This window comes from Haplochromis burtoni, unplaced genomic scaffold (assembly GCF_018398535.1).
Source record: "Haplochromis burtoni strain Fernald_Lab_line unplaced genomic scaffold, NCSU_Asbu1 Contig_719, whole genome shotgun sequence".
NCBI lineage: Eukaryota > Metazoa > Chordata > Actinopteri > Cichliformes > Cichlidae > Haplochromis > Haplochromis burtoni.
In genome coordinates, this window is record NW_024583080.1 from 5,736 (window position 1) to 27,327 (window position 21,592).

General features: G+C 39.2%; 2 protein-coding genes across 2 annotated transcripts in view; both read right to left on the reverse strand.

Moving 5' to 3' along the window:
* Positions 1 to 1,046: 1,046 nt before the first annotated feature.
* On the reverse strand, positions 1,047 to 12,772 carry agpat5 (1-acylglycerol-3-phosphate O-acyltransferase 5 (lysophosphatidic acid acyltransferase, epsilon)). The gene is made up of 8 exons (XM_005950118.3): positions 11,920 to 12,772; positions 11,250 to 11,319; positions 11,050 to 11,165; positions 9,680 to 9,769; positions 8,628 to 8,718; positions 7,576 to 7,737; positions 4,384 to 4,507; positions 1,047 to 2,995 (listed from the first exon to the last, which is right to left on the reverse strand). The coding sequence occupies exons 1-8, from the start codon at positions 12,136 to 12,138 to the stop codon at positions 2,770 to 2,772; spliced, it is 1,098 nt and encodes a 365-aa protein (XP_005950180.1). The 5' UTR covers positions 12,139 to 12,772; the 3' UTR covers positions 1,047 to 2,769.
* Positions 12,773 to 14,699: 1,927 nt separating this feature from the next.
* Positions 14,700 to 21,592, reverse strand: part of mcph1 (microcephalin 1) — a 34,393-nt gene continuing 27,500 nt past the window's right edge. Inside the window, exons 14-15 of the mRNA XM_005950120.3 lie at positions 15,215 to 15,452; positions 14,700 to 15,120 (exon numbers count right to left, since the gene is read on the reverse strand). Of these exons, the coding sequence (XP_005950182.1) occupies positions 15,068 to 15,120; positions 15,215 to 15,452 (291 nt within the window). The 3' untranslated portion in view covers positions 14,700 to 15,067. The remainder of the gene's footprint in view (positions 15,121 to 15,214; positions 15,453 to 21,592) is intronic.

Sequence of the window (21,592 nt, forward strand, 5' to 3'; positions counted from 1 at the left end):
TCATGCTGACTTATAGTAAAACTTAAACTAAACTAAACTTTAGTTTAGTCCTGCAGTGACTCTTGTTAATCCCGGTTCTTTAGTATTCTTAGGGCCAAGAAAGAAACGGCTCAAAAGTGGTCTTTTACTTTAAAATGATCTTTAATTTACATATTCGGGAATATGGAGACATGAACACACGAACACACAAGCTCAGGTCTGAAGCACAAACAGCTTCACAAAAGGCGAGAACACTTTGCTTTCATTTTATATTCAAGACAAACTGAAGAGTTGCACCAAGTTTCAAGTTCAAGGTTCTTTATTTGTCACATGCATAGTCATACAAGTATAACACACAGTGAAATGTAGCCTGACACGCTCCTCGACATGTGCAAAAATGGGGGGGGGGTAGAGGAAGAACATATATATACATACATATATATATACATACATATATATACATACATATATATACATACATATATATATACATACATATATATATACATACATATATATACATACATATATATATACATACATATATATATACATATACATATACATATACATATACATATATATATACATATATATATACATATATATATACATATACATATATATATACATATACATATATATATACATATACATATACATATATACATATATACATACATATACATACATATACATACATACATACACATACATACATACACATACATACATACATATACATACATATACACACATATACATACATATACACACACATACACACATACACACATACACACATACACATATACACATATACACATATACATATATACATATACACACACATACACATACACACACACACACACATATATTATACACATATATATACATACGTGTATATACATACGTGTATATACGCACACGCACGCACACACACACACACACACATATATATATATATATATAAATAATACAGAGGCAGAACAGTATGCATCTTCTACATATATCTGATATCAAACTTATAATCAAAGCAGTAAGAGCAACAGAGAAGAGACAACTTGCCCAGGAAAACCACTTTATTTCATTCTCACCCCCAACTTCCATAACTTACACGCATTAAAGGTTTCACCATTTAATAATAGTCCTCAAGTGTAAATCAATGCATTCTTAGAGGAAAATAAGCCACTATGAACTGTAGACAGTATTGCCGCATGCTGCAGTGAGCAGCAGCTCCAGCAGAGAGCATCTGTGCAGTCACCTGGCGGAAAGAAAATAGAGCCACCGTGGCGCTCTGTGAGACGGCCGAGGACCGACTCCTCCAAAGAGAAGGCACGCATTTCCAAAAACAGTTGGCATTTAATACACTGTCTACAGAGTTTCCTGATGAGTTACAGTCAGAGCTCGTCTGGATAAAAATGACTAGAAAATGGCTGACAAAGGTCATTTAAAAACAAGGAAGGATTATTCAAGTGAGGTATTAGAGCAAGATGTAAATTACTATACCATCCACACAAGGAAATAAAACACATCAGGCTACAGGAGGTCGTAAATACGTAAAGTGACGTGTGGAAAATGCAACGCTTTCATGGTAAACAACGACAACAGACATACAGTGCATTTCACGATACAATGATGTTTAAAATACAAATGGCTTTGAGTGCACAGGAAACCTGCGATATACTGTTAACATGGCTTTGTCAGCGTTTTGTTAGGTAGACAGACGTGAACCTTAACACGGTCGTAACAAATGCATATAGAAAAGTTATGAATAATTATGAAAAAATCAGATTTTCTTTATTAACTCAGAGGAACAAACACGTAAAGCCTCTTTGCGTGTTTTAAGTTGAGCAATACGTTGTCGACGACGGCAGAGACGCTCTCAGTGGGACGATGTGGAAAAACAAAACGCAACAGGTTTTGGCAATGACTGACGATTTTAAAGGTGGAAGTAATGATTTACATTAGTGGAACAAGTTCACTGACAGTCCTCCACTGCGAGCTCCAACAGTGTTTCTTGACAAAAAAGGCTGAGCTGAAAAGAGAAAAGGGGGAGGGGCTAGTCTTTCACAGATCCACAAATATACTTGTTCTTACGGCTACATTCACAGTGAGGAAACAAAAGATGATTATTTAAAATAAACAATGTAGCTGGTGTCACCCGTATGGGCCCGTGTAGAGGACTGCATGTTGTTCGACCAATGTAAAAAACAAAAACAAACATCACCTTATACGAGGGGGAAAAGTGCATTTCTTCCTGATATGAGACTTGGCATGAAACAAGACAAACATTACAACCAATACCAATAAATCAGTGCACTTAAATGATCAATCAGCAGCAGGCTGTGCTCTTTAGTACAGCAGCCGACCGTGATCGTTGCATGTGTTTTTAGAGTGCTTGGCACACTTTGCTCTCAGAAATAATTAGAACTAAACTGGCCAAAGACCAAAGAAGAAGAAAACAGCATGCAAGGATACTAATTTGGCTAAATCCGATGAAAGGAAGGAGGGGTTATTTTAATAGAGGTATGAAGCTATTTCAATAACTTTTGGGGAATATAATACTTTAACAAAGGTTTTGTCATTTCAGGTTGAGGAGGGAGCAAGTAGCACAAAAGGCTAACATTTCTCAGTGTCTCCGGTCAAACAGTCAAACAAAAATATCTCTGAGCCTTTTATCACATACTGCTCTGCATCTGGAGCATACATTGTGTCGCGATACAGGAAAATGGCACCGTCTCGAGTCTTTTGTGCGTCTCATCGTGGCAGACTGGCCTCGATTTGTTAGGGAAAAATGTTTACCCACAGCCAGCCCAGCAGCGTCCCACACACCCAGGTTCTCACGTACAGCTTCCTGCCCTTTTCTGTCAGCAGCATTGGCAGTGTCAGTCCCCCAAGGATGACCAAGGAGGGCAGGGTTTTCGAGAGATTCAGCGGAGAAGGTTTGCCCTCACCGGGGAACTTGCATAATTTGTCGGAATCCTGCGACTCGTAGAAATTGGTCAGCAGCCTTTGAAAAGAAAGAAAAAAAAAAAAAGTCTCATGAAATCAGGATGAGGAGAGAAAAACTTTTGAGACTATTTTTGTCACTTTCACATCTTTCTTACAGACTAAGAAATCACACATGGTCTGTTATACTACAACAAAGGAATACCAAAACAAATGTTTTCTTGTCATTAGTATAACAGTAAATAAAATTAAAGTTTATTACAGTGGAATTTACAATACAGGTAATGAGCTACCAGTACTTTTATATGCAGTTTTACACCTTTGACCTTGATTTCTTCATCACGTAGAGAGAGAGAGAGAAAAAAAAAAAAAAAAAAAAAAAAAAAAAAAAGACTTTCTTAAAACACCTCGTGGATTAAAATGTGCAGGTCAACTTTTTTTTTGAAGCAGAGAAAAAGGGGACATTTATTTCTTTTTACAGGTTATGAAGCTGAAATGAGCTGATCTGGACCACTTAAACTTAAGTGTACTTAGACCATGACGTAAATTGAATTTGACACCACTGATCTAGACCCTTCTCTGTCTGTGCCCACATGGAAATGTCACAAAACCATTATTCAAATGGTTTCTCCAGAGGTAATGTCACATAATCACACCAGAGAAGGCACAAAAGAAAACCTTACTTTTCTGTGTTTCTCACTAAAAACGAATAAGCTATCCGCGACGAGCTGTCAGTGTAAAGACAATTTAATTAACGAGCAAATCGGCGACCACATTTGACCCAATTGTACACGCGTGCCTGAAGCAGCCTTTTTTTTTTTTTTTTACTTACTAAACTGTGTGCCAAGAAGCAATTCTTATATACAGTTTGTTGTCCACAACTACATAAAGTCAAAACCACATTGTGTTCTTTCACCGTCACAACAACCCTTAGACACGCTTTTCTCAGTTTGCCAACATGTGTAACCGTTTTTGTTACGGGTCGATTTGTCGTTTATGTCTTTTGTTCACAGGTCTTGATTAACAAACGATCTTTATCTAAATGAGAAAGCTTATTAAAATAAATGATTTATTAATTATTAACTTCATAATGACTACCTGGTATTGTTTTATTAGTAATTAATTAGTTAGCATCGTATACAAAAAAAAGAAGAGATATGTAGAGTAAATAATTATGTTTTCCAGCTGGAAACCTGTGAAACAAACCCTTTGTTATATTTTACTGGTTGAATATTAAGTTGGTACTGTGTTAATTTATTCTAACTACAGAAACACAAAGTTAAGGTTTATCTCTCTGTAACAGAGCGGTGGCACACAAAAGAAGTCGTTTTGCAAAAACACCTCGCAGCTCACATATTGACTAGATGACATGCAATTTCAACATGATTAATTACTCCAGACACAAGTGCGTGTACATGCTCTCACACACAGGCACGCACACACACTCACCGGTCCTTGATTTCGAAGCGATCGTGCAGCCATCTGCGGAAAAACGCCGGCTCCGAGGGAATTTCTTTTATGTCCACACGGTCGAAGTGTATGTGGATGCGGCGGCATTCTTTGCAGAGGAATTCTGTCAAAGAGAAAAAATAAATAAATCCATAAAAAGACCAATCAAAAACAGGAAAAGCCTGTCAGTGCAACGACACGTACAGTAAGCACTTAAAAACCAACACGAGGTGACAGTGATGGACTGGAGCTGCTGTGATGCAATTGCCCAGTAAAGACCAGTAAAGGAAGGAAATCACTTAAAGGTAATTCCAAAACAGTCACCGGTGTTACATTATATGACACAAAAGACAAAACATCTTTCCAAATATTATAGATTTAATGTTTCAGTTTCAACTTTTCTTCATACAATATGTTAAAATCCAACTGTCAGTCTGCACTTAAGCAAAGAAACAGAAAGTCACACGTCTGAGGAGGTCATATATAAAAGCGTAACCAAGTGTGAACGCTCAAGGCTGCTCGTCTATCCCCAGAGACCTTCAAGTTCCTGTTTCCACAACATGCAATATCATCAGGAAATGTGGCACTGAGGCCAAAAGAGGAAACTTGATCGAAGTCGGCAGCGAAAGACTGCTGGAGAGAGCACCTCCATCAGCGGCTGCCCGGATTTAAATTGACCTTTGCACACAATGTGTGCCAGTTTAACGAGCGCCGACAACTCGTTGACGGCTGAAGGCACGAAAATATTTTTACTGTAACGCACAATAAAAACGCCGGAGTCATTCTTAAGGTGCAAAGCAGTGTTGGTGCATTTCCTCCTCGTGCTTGCGGGGGGTTAAATCCTGTTTTTGGGTTTCTTGGCTGCAGACACTCGTGTTTGGCACAGAGAGGCTAAAAGACTCTTAAAGCGTTTCATAAATCAAAGCTCAGTCTCAATGACTGCATGTCATGTGTGTTTGAGCAGAACAATGCTGCAAAACAACCTTTAAAAAACAACCACCTGGAAGGGAAAACAACTCTGCTGTGAAGTGACAAACAACTCGCTATGATCCAAATATCTTTAATAAAAACAGAGAGGGAATCTTTGATCTCGCGAGTTGAAAGAAACCGATTGCTACCATGAGCGGTGCAGTTACAAGTTGGACCATAATATTTTAAACAAGGATAGTCTTTACAATTTTACCTTCTTAACATGCACCTTTCAGCAGGAATGTGACAGCTTTAACAAATATTTCGCATGAGCCGACTGCACCACAGATTCCCATGTCACAACACTGCTGCCACCATGTTTGACAGGTGGTCTGAGCTGTACCTTTCCCTCTCCATACTTTTCTCATTGATACAAGTTCATGTTTATTTCTTTGGTCCAATATGATCGCAGAACAGTGCAGATGCTTTTAGAGGCTTTCTGGCAAAGTGTAATCTGTCCTTCTCATTCCTGAGTTCGCTCCCCTCTGCACGTGCATTCAAGGTGTTTGACAATCACACTCCTGCCTCCTTGAGAGAGTATACTTTGTGTGTGGTTAGATGTTGTGAAGTTGTCTTTCTCAACATCACTGTGCACTTTAGCTGTCTTCTGTGGTCTTTTAGGCCTTTTGATGTTGGCCAGTCTTCTTTTTAGCAAAGGCAGCTGGCGGATTGTTGATTTGGACACTTAAAACTTCTCTCTGATAACCTGACAGCTTAACAACAGCCTCCCTCACATGCACCAATACATCTTTGGTCCCTTATTTACAATCACAGTGAGAAGCTGTAAAATACTAAGTCAACATACCAACTGACCTTCAGATGTCACGTCCCCTTCATTTATCATAAAAAAAAAAAAGGAACGGGTCTTCATCTGGCCATGAAACTGCTTGTCAGTCTATTGTCAATCTAATTTTGACAATGAAAAATTGGGAACTTCGTATAAAAATTGCTACAATTCAGAAACACTTCATGGATTTTATTATTTTTCTCTCTTATTCTCTTTCATTTAAAGCCGAACATGTGCACTTCAATCACATCAACTGATTTAAAAGCTGCGGTGAAGTACAAAAGCAAAATTGCAAATATGTGTAATCGTATGCAAGTAGTACTCCAGAAGATAAGAACGTAATTTGTAATCACCGGTAACAATCAAGCATTTGTTCTTAAGTTATAATTTAATCAGTTTAAAGATTTGTGTTGTTGTTTTTAATACACTCAATAAAAAAGGGATATAAAACTTTATTTGCAATAGCATTATCCCCCCCCCCCCCTCCTTCACAGTCAATGAACAAATCCAAGTAACCAATAAGTTAATAAAGTTATTTTTAAGTCTCCACATTTTGGCTGCTACCATTTTTTTAAACCATGTTTTTGTGACTACGAAGGAAAAGTCCTGGACCACATGCTAATGTTGTTGTAGCGATGCAAAAACCACCCCTTATTTACAGCTATCAAAACAAAAGGCCTCCCACAGAGGCACTGAAATGGCTGCAATCAAATCAACAAGCCATTCTGATTTGAAATGCATTACATTTAATATTAAGAATGTGTTTTTTGTTGTTTTTGTTAAGTAAAGCAGGAATTGGAGCAGCAAATATTATAATTTCTATTGTGCAGTAAATCACTAATTTATCCTCCTATTAAAGGACTACAGAAATATGCTGAATGCTAATTTAGTCACCCTGATAAGAAACATTTGCTTTGGCAGCCTTGAGTCACTTCCAGCTCCTTGTGAAATCACCACCGTCACCTTCGCCACATGAGGCCAGGAAGTGCGTGAGGACAGGAATGCTTTTCTATTCTCTGTTCTGTTTTCTAGAAACACACAGATGTTTATTCCTGAAACGGGATGTTTTTTTGTTTTTTTAATTCATTCAAAGAGCGCTTGTTGAACAACTGGGAACACGGAATAATCAAAGGCTCCAAAACACCGAGTCATGTTGTTTACAGGAAGGTGTGACTGTTAATAGGTGATGTTTGCTGTGTGATTAATTACCGGTGGCGTCGTTTACAATGTTGAAGGACTAATAATACTCCGTGTGTGTGTGTTTAAGGATGCACTGATTAAGAAGAAAGCAAACTGAGGTCGCTGTTACGGGCAAACCAAAGCATATCTCGTGCAACAACAGCTGCCGTCTACAGAAATAAAGGTGCGCGTAATCAGCTGTAACACCAACAACAGAACCCCCCCCGACTCGTGTCTAAAACAATATCCCTGCATACCTGGCATCGCTGGTGCAGATCTCCTCTGCCCGGAGCTGTCCAGCGTTCCCTCGTAGGCCACAGTGACGTCATACACAGCATCCAGGTGGCCCTTCATAGTATCGATGGCTACATGAGCTGCTTTCATTCTGGGTGTTAGAGTGTGCTTCAGGACAGTGAGCCCTGTGAAAAATATGTAAAAAACGTCATAAATTTGTTTCTTATCAGCACATGCAACCAGTGTTTTACATATTACAGTCCCGGTGTCTTAGTGATTTATGAGCCACGCAGACGGCTCCTAACTCCACACTCCTATGACGAGTGTGCATGGGAACCTTTGTTGTGCGCCATCTCCCCATCTCTTCTCATTTCCTGCCAGCTCCACTGCTCTACTGTAAAACAGGTGACGGCTAGAATCCCCCGCAAAATGAAGAAAAACAAATGTGAATGTGGCTGTTTGAGATATTCACAGCAAAGCTTGGTGGATCCTAGGTTGGTGTGCCACCGTCCTCTGCTCACTAATGCCACACTAATAACAGATAATGTCATGCGCACATGTCAGCTCTCCAGAGCGATTTATTTGGATTAATGGGGGAAGGTGATATTCAGTGCAGAGGCCGAGATAGTCCTAATCTCTGCAGAATCGAGGCTGTTTGTGAGCAGAAAGCAGCACAAGCCCCTGAACTGTTTCAGTTCATTGCACTTCATGGTGATGCCAAAATAACAAAGCTGGTGGAACGTGGCTACTTCTCAGCGCAGCACCAGTATTACAATGTTTTTTTATTTAGTGAGGTTTTTACCTGATATGTTTACTGTTCCATATAATCTTTTATATTCATGAGCATTTATATGGCTTTCTGAGTCCTTAATCCTACTGAATCCAGGTCTGCTTCTAGTTTTATACAGTTTTTCTCATTTGTTAACGCTCAAGAAAGTTTTATTTGCAGGTTATGTTTTAGTGGTCAAAGAAGGTCTCAGAACTAAATTTAAGTCAGCTGTTTTACTGACTGAGTGGGCTGAACTGAATCAGTATGCACAAGTACAGCAGTGAGTGGCTGCTGTTATGACTCTACCTTCTTTCGCAGCAAAAGCCTGACTGTCAGCGATAACATTCTTGAGGTCTGGATTATACCGAGTTCCTTCAGGGAAGATGACGAGGTACATCTATGAGGAGAAAAAGCACATGAAATCAAAGACACAGTTTTCTAACAAATGTACTATTTGTTGAGAAGGAATCTGTAAACCCAACATTGTTTAGGCTTAAAAGAAAATGAAAACATTTTATCGGGTTATCTTGATTCATACCAGTTTAGATTCCAGCTAACCTGAAAACAAAACCTGCTTCCCAGGCCCCGGCTGTATCTGATTCATCTACTGTTGCCCAACCTGTGCAGATGCCTTTATGACAACATTTGCACCAAATGAAACTATGCAGCAGTTTGAACCAATGTGAATTACTGGCATCCGCAGCCAAGTGGGATTCACCGATTCCAGCCAAACTGAACCATTTGTGAAAATCTGTGTCTTTATTAATATGATCGTACGTTTCTTGTCTCAGTTTCCAAATTTTTGTTCCATTAACAATTGATTATATGAACAGGAACTATCAGCAGTGAACTGTGTTACACAGTTTTCACAGTGAGCCTTTTGGAAACCATGACGGCTTGTGCTACAACACACACATACGCACAGGCAACACTAATCCCCCACAGTCAAATCCAAAAAAGCGATTAAAAGCAAGTCCTTGCACCGCAGCAAACACACAAAACAAATGAATCTCAACACATAAAAACATCCAGTTATCCATTTAGATGGAGTAAAAACTGCTGCCTGTTTCCCACGGCAGAAAATAAAACATTTTACTGATACAGAACAAAACAAACCCTGAAATATTTATAACTTTAATTTCAATTACTATCTTGTTTTCATAAATATTCCAGGAGGTAAAAAAAAAATTAATGTGTTGAAAAGGTAATGGCTTCAAATGACCTTTGAACAAAACATTTTGGACTTTCCGTTTTAAGAATATAATTACGTGCAATTTAAATCTTGAAGCCTCTTTTGTTTCAACTTAAGAGACAAAAAAAGATTTACATTCAGGAAATACTTGAAGATGTGTAGTTACCGGTGCTCCACGCTGAGTCTGAGCAAGGAGCTTCTTCCTCATCGCCTTTTCATTGAACTTTGAGCTTCGTTTCACATAGATTCCCCCGTGCTAGGTAGAAGAGAGAAAAAAAAATCCAAATGAGATTAATAGAGTAGTTAATTAATAGAGAAGCTGTGGTTCAGGTCTACTAATCAGAAGGTTGGTGGATCGTTTCTCGGCTCTACTCGGTGTCAGAGTATCCTTGGGCAAGATGTTAACCCTGAGTTGTCCCTGATGCATACATCACAGTGTTGATGTATTACAAAACAAACAAACAAACAAAAAAGCATTTGGTAAAAAGTGCGTGTATGAATAGAAGTGATTGGGTGAGTGAGACTTAAAGTGCTCTACTGAGTAGAAAAGCACTACATATGTTTATAGCAGCGATTTTTTTTAATGCTATGGAACACAATTGTGCAAAATGAAGGCTGCATTTAGAGATGGGTTTGGTTTATTATGTTTATTACAGATGGTGTGACCCCAATGCTAAGTGTGGTCTCTTGGCTTAGGTGTGCTTTCATCAACAACAAATTGAGACTTTAGAGATGAGACGAAAGCTTTGCTACAAACCAGTCACCACACACAAACAAAAACAAAAAATTCTTGTGTCAAAGACTCTTCCTGTTTTTGACAGCGTTCTCACATGTTAGAAGAGTGTTTGTGGTAATCACCCGGCCACACTGGGGTTAGCCTTTTTTATTCTGAGATCTGTAAATTCCAAGCTGAGGCTGCAAACAATGCAGCGCATTCAGAGACAACTCCCTTCCACTCTTACAGAGAAGAAACGCAACTTAAACATGTTGATGCATACATACATACACCTGGCGAGCATGGTAGAATCATTTTGTTTTTTTCCCTTGCCCCAAACCAGCCCTTATATCCATCTGTGTATGTGTTACTGTGGCAAAATATGTCAGGTTAACTACCATGATGTCTTAATGATCCAAGATGAAGTGACGAAACTTTACAGGTTAAGTTCAAATGGAATGCCAACGTTGCAGCACTGGTGTAACCCATGAGCACTCATGTTGTATAATAATGCAGTAAATATCAGTCACAGTGCCAAGCTGGTAAATGCTTTTATACTCCGAGCTCTCAAAACGCAGTACACACCTTGCCCCATTAAAACAAGCACTTTTTTTCTACTCAAGTGCTTTTTATATAACAGTCACACACATTCATACTCCAATGGATGCATCAGAGAGCAACTTGGGGTTAGCAGTATCTTGCCAGCGACTGGAACCACCAACCTTCCTGTCTACTTCCTGAACTACAGCCACCCCAGATTAAGCAGCTGGTCTCTTCTTAATCTTAAAAATGACCTCCTCATACTCACACAGATACATTACCTCAGAGAAATACCATCCATATAGCGGCAGCCACTTGAGTCCATCTTTAAGGACATATCTGACATGACCCAGAGCGCTCTGCCTGATGGCAAGCATGTCAGCAATGATCCAGTCAGCTATAACAAAAGAAAAGGTTAGATATTTGAATAGTGCTTTACATTGGACTACATTTTATAAAGCTTGATATTCAAATTAAGAACCTGTGCATTGATGATTTGACAGGTAAACCACATTCTCCTTGTTCTTTGGTATATCTCCATAAATAACAATCTACAGAAAAAGAAAAGAAAGCAGGTTGAAGGCAGTATACGTGTCAGCAAAAAGTTAATTTTACATCACTGTAAAATTAACATTTATATTGTTTCATTAAATGTTAAAACTTGAGTCTTTGCAATTAATCCTAAAGAATTTACTCCAACACTACAGCACATTTAAGAAGCCTTCATTTGAGGATACTGCAATGAATTTATGAGATTAATCATTTTCAAAGGCAAAGGTCAGCCAGCTACACCACTGTACGTGCCTTCAGTAAACACACCTTAACGTACGAAAACCGCCTATTGTTCTATGTGTGGCAACAGCAGTGCCAAAGAATGCAGACTTTCTTGCAATGTGTCTGGTCCATCTGGTTAACTGGGCTGAATGTGTACACACACTCTTACAATGTTATACATTTACCCCAACAGTTCTAACAGATACAGAGACCTGAAAAAGTGCAACATTCTCCACAGACTTTAATCTGCTGTAAGTTGAAAACCTGCAGACATATGCACCCAGAGGCAGCTGTATCTTAAGACAGTCTGTTTTTCTATTCGTAGACTAGATATTAGTAGGTAAAATAACCCACACACAAAGTGGAGGATCACCCACCTCAACTCCTGTGTAGTTTTCAAAGAAGAATAGGACCATACTCTGGTAGACGCAGTACAACCGGTCGTCTATTTTGTGGTACAAACTCGATGGTAAGATAGTTGACAGCAAGCGCCAAGCCCCCCATGACAGCAGATAAGCCGGGGCTGTCCCCAGCATAATCGTAGCAGGAAACCAGTACCGCAGCGAGTATGTGTGCACAACCAAAGAGAGCAGCATGATTGCACCTCTGGCTCCACTGAAGTGACAGAAAATCCCTGAAGTGGACTGTCAGCGCACGCCGTGATTAAGTAGCAGTGCACCCTGGGTATCCCACAACACACCTGTCCCAATTTCAGCACACCTGTCCCGACTAGTCAGCGGAGGAAAAGTGAGAAAGCTGCAGCAAGAAGGGAATGAGGAGCTAGTTGGCTAAAGCTAATTTTAACCTTGTGTGCAAAAAAAAACAACGCAGTTTGTCAAGTCGGCTCAAGCGCTTAAAGCCATACAGCAATGCATAAACTTAAGTTGCAGTTATCAAATATTAGTACGGACATCTCAGGACAGCAAACCGGAACACGTCCTCAGCCTGAACTCTGCACGTTTACTACAAGTTCAGAAAAAAAGGCATTAGCTTAACTACTCAACGTGCTCGCCAACACAGGAAGTTTTACCAAACGCTACATTTGACATAAATATCTTCTCTAATCGGGGAACCATGACCAAGTCAAAGCCAAAACTCGACCCTGGTGCTAAACGGAAAAAATATTTCCTACTTTCTTCTCTAGGTCCTCATCTTTACCCGGTTAGCTGTTCTCAAACTAGCTTCTTGCACCGCAAATGTCACACACGCCTCCCTACGCAATGACGCCGGGTAAAACCGACTGGCCACGTGACGTAATAGGGGCCAGCCAATCAGCGACAGTGCACCACGAGAACCATATGCTGTAACATTAAAGGCGTATGCCGCGTTTTTGGTTTTCTTTCCAGCAAAACCCCTCATTTTCGTTTTGTTTGAGAACATGTGGCGTCAAAAGTTGTCTCAGGACACACGTGGAGATTGCTTAATATGATAAGTGAATATATTAACGCCATTAGTACTTATTTTTTAAAAGTAAAGATAGTAATGGTAATATTTATAGTTGGAAATATAACAGAGTTTTCTGTTTATTTTATTTTAAAGGGAAGATGCACATTCATTAATAGGAACACTGAGGCGGATGATGTAAATATTGGCAGATTTATGCAGGTGATATCTCCAGTGCCTGGCATAGTGGGTTTCTCTTGCTATCTATACACCAAAAATGCAAAAGCACTACACATTATTCTGCTGGAAGGAGCCATCAGAAGATGGGAACACTGTGGTCATAAAGAGACGAATTTAAATAATGCTCAATTGGTACCAAGGGCCAAAAGTTTTCCAAAAACATATCACTCACACCATTACACTCTGTACCCTGAACTGTTGATACATGGCAGGATAGATCCATGGTTTCATGTTGTTTACACCGAATTCTGATCCACCAGCTGAAAATGTGACTCATCAGACTAGGCAAAGTTTTTCCAATCTTCCATTGTCCAATTTTGTAGAGCCCATGTGAATTGTAGCCTCAGTTTTCCATTCTTAGCTTAGAGGACTGGCACTGGATGCAGTCTTCTGCTGCTTCTACTTCAAGGTTCAATGTCTTGTGCTTTCAGAGATGCTTTTCTGCACACCTTGGCTGTAATGAGTTACTGTTGCCATCAGTTAGAAGCAGTCTTGCCATTTACTTGCCAACTCTGGTTTCAACAAGGTGTTTTAGCTAGGGAACTAAAGTGAATATTTTCTTTTTCAGACTAAGCTCTGTAAACCCCACAGAGGGTTGTGTGAGAAACTCCAGTAGAGAGGCAGTTTCAATTACTCAGATCAGCCCAGATCAAATCACATTTGCTCCCCATTCTGTTTGGTTTGAACATCCACAGGTCATCTTGACCACATCTACACAACTAAACACACTGGGTTGCTGCTATGCGATTGGATGACCAGTTACATTTGTAATAACACGCGGCTGAACAGGCGTACCTAACAAAGCCAGTGAGTTATTCTAAAAACTCAGACACAGGAGGACATGAGGCCAATTACAAACACAGAAAATGTTATTTAGGTAAGTGGGTATAGTATGCCAGGTATGTGGTGCTTACTAAGAATAGACTGAAAACCCAGATCCATTTTCTGGGATTTGAAAAGTATTTACAATCCTTTCTAGAATATTCTGTTTTTTAAATAATCATCTGCAGATGATGATAAAATTTGCTAACCTAACATGGAGTCAGAATTTATGATGCTGACTTTGGCGCTGCTCTTTAGTTTACTGAGCTTGGTACGAAGCTCCAAAAGTGATCAGTTAAAATGGCAACATCTTCCCTGTATTATGTTTGTGTTTCTAAAAAATTGTGACAGTTGCATTTATCCACCTGTATTTATGTAAAAGTGTTTATTTCCCTGTCTGCTGTGGAAAGATGATAAGTGTCAGAGTCCAAGCTGTGAAACATCAGGCTTGTCATCTGTCATCCAGTGCCCCTGCTGAGTAACCTCCAATCACACTTCTTCAGTTCACTGCTGAGTTTTGACCAAGACCAAGCTGTTACACTCGTGGAGTAATCATTTCATTACACTACAACAAATCAATAATACATAAGATGACAAACAAGCAAAGAAAAAGAAGTTATTTTTATCGTACATTTTGATCCAGGAGTTCAGGAAACAAGGTCCAAAATCAATTTTTTGTAAATAAAGTATTTATTCAAAAGAGATATTGCAAAATTTTTTTATAATCACACAAAATTTACTTTCTAATTACAATGTCAAACTGGCTCATTAAGGATTTTTAAACTCACATTGTCTTATTTTGTTCCTTTTTACACAGTAGTGCTTGCTACTTTAACCCAGGACAGTAAATAAGTTAGGGTTTCACAGTAACTGAGATTATTTCTTATTCAACAGTGCCAAAGGGTTAACAAAAAATCTATGAACACAAAAAAAGATAAGAAATCTGACCAAGATGAATACTGCATGGAAGAAATGAGGTAAACTATACAATCGCACACCATCACACATTCAATTGTTAAAACTACATTTCATGCTCCGAAAAACAGGAAAAAGAGAGAAAATAAGAAAAGTCAGTGGAGGTCACTCCAGCTCATAGTTATCGTATGACAGCTGCTTCAGATGTGTGATACTGTCTGAAATCAAACCACACAAAACGAGACAAAGTTAATAGGGACATGCTATTATAGTGACATGATAAATCACAGAACTGAACAGAATATGTCTCACCCAACACCCACTGCTCAGACAGGATCCTGCTTCCCTCTGGCCTCCTGCCGCTGTATTTCCCTATGCAGATTCCCGCCTGCCGCACAGTTTTGCAGACTGTCCCTCCACAGAGCTCAATCAGCTCCACCAGGCTCTGCGTGGGCGGCTGCGAGTGCTGAGACACAAACATGGCAGGCTGACCTTGGAACAGGTCCTGCTGGTGCTCCCCAGCAGACAGGTGCCTCTGGAGACGACAGATCTGTGAAGAAAACGGACATTCAAATGCTGCACGGGTGCATTGTTTTTACTATGTTTTCCTGTTTCAGAAAATAAGCTTGAGACCTTTATACCAGCCACTTAGTTGTGTACACCTGAGCAGCTCTTCAAGATCAAGATAAAAAAAAATTATATCTCAGCGTCACAAATAAGGAATAAAGGTGATTAAAGCAACTTTAAAGACAGCATGGTGAATTTTTTGCAGGCAACCAACTTTAGGCTTTATAGAAAAGGTTGTGAAAAAAAGAAAATATCCAGTGTGTTGCAGTTCTCTTTGTGAAAATACTTTGTTCACGCCAGAACAAATGGCAAGACTGCTTCACTTGGGCTTTAGCATAACTGAACGCAAAACATATCAGAACTTGAAGTAGATGAGCTACGGCAGCATTAGACTACACCAGGTGACACCTCTATCAGCTAAGAAGAAGAAACTGAGGCTACAATACACACAAGCTCACCTAAATTGGATAATAGATGATTGGGGAAAAAAACTTGCTTAATGAGTTTTGGTTTTATTTGACTACATTCAGATGGTAGGGTCAGAATTCAGTATAAATATCATGAAAACACGGAATCTGCCTTGAATCAACAGTTCAGTCTGTTGCGATGTGCGGGGAATATTTTATGCTTGCGGCCATACCACCGTGAGCATGCCTAATCTCATCTGATCTGCAGGAGTTCTCTACTCACCTCTGTCCACTCCCCAGGTATTTATGTACTACTGCTGCATGTCATTAAATTTGTCTTCTCACTTCCATAATGCATGTTCTCCACCAAACAGTAGCAGTAGAGAGCTGCGCCTCCCTGAGCCTGTTTCCGAAATGACCTGTCCTGAACTGAATATTATCTTTACCCATTCTGGCCCCCTTAGTATGAAGTGAGTATCATTTAAAGGCCACAGCCTACCCAAGCGTTGTTGCTGACCATGCCCGTCCCTTTACGATCACTGTGTACCTATCCTCTGATAACTGCTTCTGGCAGGATATAGCAGCATGTCACAAAGTTCAAATCATCTCAAACTGCTTACTTGAACATGACAGTGAGATCACCAGATCTCAGTCCAACAGGACACCTTTGGGATGTGGAGCAGTGAGAGATTTGCATCATGGATGTGCTGCTGAGAAATCTGCAGCAAGTGATGTGATGCTATCGAGTTAATATGGACCAAAATCCCCGAGGAATGTTTCCAACACCTTGTTGAATTGGTGCCATGAAGTATTAACGCAATTCTGAAGGCAAAAGGTCTTCCAACTCATTAATAGTAAGACGTAACCTATGACGTGCCAGTGAGTATATGAAGTTAGTGCCAGCAGCTTATTGGCATACCTCAGCACAAAAGCTGGAAACAAGACTTAGAAGCTATTCTGGCTCTTTAACAGCAAATCCAGAGTTCATTAAAATGTTTTGCACAAAAACAGAAGTGTAAAAGTTACAGCTCTGCATGTGTGGCAGACTTTGTTGTCTGTTTCTTGATGCTGACTCAAATAAAGAGACTCCATAGTAATGACAGTTTTTTTGTAATCCAACTTCTGACAGGGCAAAGAGCATTACTCAAAATGTCTAAAAGCTAAATTAAAGGCACTGAACCTGCCACATCAAATGTTTTCCACTTTTAACATCTCATTCATCACAACTATACATAATGACAGAGATTCCTTTGCAGAAAAACTCGTTAACTTAAAAGATGTGTCATCACTCTGCCTGTTAAATCTCTCTTACATGAAATAGTGGTTAACATCAGGTGCTACTAATTTGATATTTGATATACCTTTATTAGTTATTGGGCTCAGTTCTAAATGAAAACAGGACTCTCATTAACGTCATTAGCAACACCCGTGTTTACCTATTGTTTCGTGTTATAACAGCGGTGTGGATGAAGTCTATGAGCTCTAATGGGGATTATATGACTTTACCAAACTGGATTAATAAGCACAAGCATGTTCACATCATTTTGCCCTGTGATAGCAGTAAACATGCAGGTGCTACTAGCACCATTAACCATGGATTAATTATATTCCAGTCTCACAACAGTTAATGACAGATTAAGAATGAGCCATCATGCACAGTTTCAGGGCCCTGAGGAAGAAGCAATTTATTCTTAATTCTTTTCATTATTTAGTCCTGAGATTTATCGACTGTGACGTGTCAAAATGCCATCTGCGGGGGGAAAAAGGTCTGTGAGGAAGTGAGCTGTCGGTTTAGTACAGTATAAACTGTACATGCCCACACAGTCATGAAAAGGGGACACAAGCAAAAACATCACCACAATCGCTCCACGGTGGCCAAGCAGAGACAAACACAGAATAATCATGAACTCATATTGTGTGACTTTACAAGGAATTATGAGTCAATTTAATCTCCCGATGACTGCTCACTAATCCATCAAACATTGTTAGGTTTTTTGGCACACTTCCCAGAATTCATTGTGTTCGGATTTTCAGGAAACCTTTGTCCCTTGTAGTTCTACCAAGATTTCAAATGGAAACTTGATAAATATGAGTCACAGCTTTTCTTTCTCTGATAAACATGAAAACAATTCTCTCCCTTTTAAAGATCAGTGCTGTCAACCTGCACGGCACTAAAAGAGGCAAATAGAGCACTCTTCCCTGAAACCGCTTTTACATGATACCAATGTGTGCTGCCGCCGATGAATAAATTCAAGTCAAATTCAAAAATGTTATTCATCTGTGGAGCAAATTAAAGTGTCCACTTTGACCCTCAAAAATCTAATTTGCATTCATCAGAATCACAAATCTGATTCCTTCAAGCCAGTTTCAGCACTGAAGTACTGAAAATAGCCTGAAGGTGGCTGCTGGAGATAAAGCAGCAGTTTGGCTGGGAGGCACACACCCTCACGGCCTAAACCAACGCACAATCACTGCAGCATATGAGACCAATTTAGACAGCAACAGCAGACATTTGCAACCCACAGCTAAATGCTAAACCTCACTCAAATACAGTTTATTGCAGTAGAAAATTGATAAATTCTGATCAAACTCTGATACATCCAAGTAACTCTAATCTGATTAGAATCACATAAACTCAGGTAAGAACAAGTTGAACTACAATCCCAACCTCTGTGCCTTGTTTCATTTTTTTAAGCTCACCTTGTTCTCAGACTTATTTGAAGCTCTTTGCCTGACTGAAGCTGTGATTTTCTTGGAGGGTCTTTCTTTTCAAGTTTGGTAACTGATGCTCTAAATTCTCACGACAGTTCTGTACAGTATGCAGCAGGGTTCAGCTGATAAACTGAATGGGGCAAACGGCTCTATACCAAGTCAAATACCTGCAAAAAACAGTTGAAGTCTGTTTTAAGTCTTTATTCACAAAATCAGACACTGTTGAGGAAAGAGTTCAGGAAATAGCATCACATTAAATTTAACCCTCATTAAAGATTAAAAGACTTTATCTGAGCTATAATATGGGAGGAAAAACAGAAGCACACATACAAGAAGAAGTTTGTCTATTAATTATTTTGCCTGCCATTTATGACGAATGACAATCACGGTGACAATGTAGGAGCAAATAAGCAAATAAGTCCCCAGTCAAAGGCTTAGATTGGTCCATGATCATTGGTCATGAAGGAAAATGTGTATTCCCCATACTGTGGGCAAAAACATCCTTGTTATTGCTCTGGTCTCTAGAATATTGGTGAGGTTGCGTGGAAGTGACAGACTTCTCTACAAACACTGTCCAGCTGTTGTCGAAGCTGTAGAGAAACAGTGAAAAGTGTGACACAAACGAGAAACAGAGACCATCTATCCTCAAAGTAGTTGCAGATAGATTTATCATAACTCACAATTCTGTTTGTATCTTATTAATGTCGAACATTAATACCAATTTTTAAGGGTAGAGACGAGCTAAAGCCCACTGCATCAGTATCAGCATATATGCTAAAACCTTTTTTTATTTTAACATAATGTGGAAAAAAATGCTTGAGTTAATTTATAAACAGCGCAATCGTATATGAAATGTAATCAATAAACGTAACCCATGAAAGTCCAAAATCTTTGTTAAATTTAGCCAATCTCACTTTCTAGGTCTGGTTCTCCGACACGTCGAGATCCTCTATCGGTGTGGTTGTTGTTTTTATATTAATGCCTAGAACTTTTGTTCTGCCCCCCTGAATTTGTGCGTTTGTGATGCACGTTGGATCTGTTCCAGTGTATTAAAAGATAATCTTTGACTTTCATTTTTGGGAAGTTGATAAAGTCCCGTGAATTGAGTCTGACATAAAGAGAAGCTGTGCTGTCTAGAGGTGCAGGAGGCAACCTTGAAGGGGAAATAAGGTCAAGTTAAATCAGGTATGGTTTTTGATTTGTGCTTCTGACTCCAGTGAAACAAAGCAGACAATGATGAGGAGTTTCTACAGTAAGCTACGACTAACCAGATCCCCCCTTTTTCACATATATTCATACAGCACTTTATTCTATGGACTTGAATTGTTTTATATAGCTCACATTCAAACACGTTCAAACTAATAAGCATGCATTTGGGCTGTGGAAGGAAGAACCTTTTTCACCCCAACAAAATGGTACTGATGCCAAAAATGTACAAAATTGTAACACAATGGATGAGCTGCATTTTATTACCTTTTATTTATTCAAATTTTACATTTTTTTTTGTAAAGTGAGAATCCAGAGAGGGCAGTGGAGGCAAACAGACAGCATGAGCAGCGCTGTAACCAGGATGAATAAATTAGCATCCTTGTATAATCAAACACTTTGTGTTCTCGACAGCTCGGCAGACTTTACATATGTTAACAGAATAGGAAGCTGTATAAATGGAGCAGTAATAAATTCAATTAATGAATGGTCCCTGGACTGGATGTATGTTTAACTGAATCACTGTTGATGTTCCTGCCCTTCCCTTAGTTTTCAATGACGGTAAAATAAACTGAAATACTGAAAGTGATGCAGATCAATCTACTGCGTGGGTGATTCAGCCTGAACACCTGAAAAAGTCAATATTTTTGCAATGACTACATGTCCTTCCTCTTTGGTAATGTGCTTAAAATGTGTAACATTTCCTTTATACCATAACTATTACATCAGGCTACTTCCTACAATTCTGTTTTGGTATTTGTACTGTCCCATGAAAAGGTTTGTGAACGTCGAGTGCTCATAAATGTGGCCTGAACGTCATCTAAACAAATCAAACTGGATCAAATAAATATTTAACAGCTGTACTATTCATGTAAATCTACAATTATCAATCTGCTCAAGAAATATTGGTTGGTATGCACCATGCCTCAATTGCAACATCTTTGACAAAACCATATGAGAAGCATTACAGTGATGCTCAACGATGGCAAACATCTACAAAAGCATTTTGAAAGACCAATGTATTCATCGCTCCACAAGTTTTCACAAGAAAATGTAAGGGGAGAGCTACATGACCTGCTGCTTTGTAGAGGCTGGATGGTGCAATGAGAAAATGACCCAGAGGTTGAAAACAATGAGAAGCAGTGTTTAGGAAAACCCAACTGAGATGTTGTCGAATGAGCAACTCAGTGAAATTAAATGTTCTAGCAAATCATCCCAGAAATAATGGTGACCTAAAACAGTCTTGTAGGAGTGATGGTTCAACATTCCTCCTACTTGTGGTGCAGGAAACATTTGATGGAGGCTGCTGCAGCTAAAGGAGGTTCTGAGTTACTGAACTAGTTTACCTTGTTTTTTCAGCCTGCACTTTGAGTCCAGTGTGTTATATAAAACATTAAAATTGTGCATGTTCGTGTGTTGTAAGTTTAGTCCGATTCAGTTTTTTGTCATTTTGACATCGAGAAGACCCCTCTAGGTGCCACTAAAATGTGATTAGACTACACATCACACATGTGGTTAGTTTTCTGATGTCACAGAGCCCTACAACAACTTTGTCATGTCAAGATAGTGCTCCAATTGGACAAAAAGACCCCACAGTATGCACTCTGTGTGTTGCAGAATAGTTATTATAAAAATAAATGGATGCACGTGCTTGTATCATTACATGCTGCTGGAAGCCAGTTCCCTAATTTTCTATCAAACGTAACCATTAGTTTTCACAATAATGTTTTGCTCTCTGCTGCAAAACATTATTTAGGCCACAGAAAAACAAATCGCTAATGCATGCATTTTAGGCGTG

Coding starts and splice junctions, on each gene's coding strand:
- agpat5 (XM_005950118.3), bottom strand. CDS start 12,138: ATGCTGCTCTCTTTGGTTGTGCACACATACTCGCTGCGGTACTGGTTT. Junction 11,320..11,919: donor AAAACTACACAGGAGTTGAG/GTGGGTGATCCT, acceptor CTTTTTCTGTAG/ATTGTTATTTATGGAGATAT. Junction 7,738..8,627: donor GGCTTTTGCTGCGAAAGAAG/GTAGAGTCATAA, acceptor TATTTTTCACAG/GGCTCACTGTCCTGAAGCAC.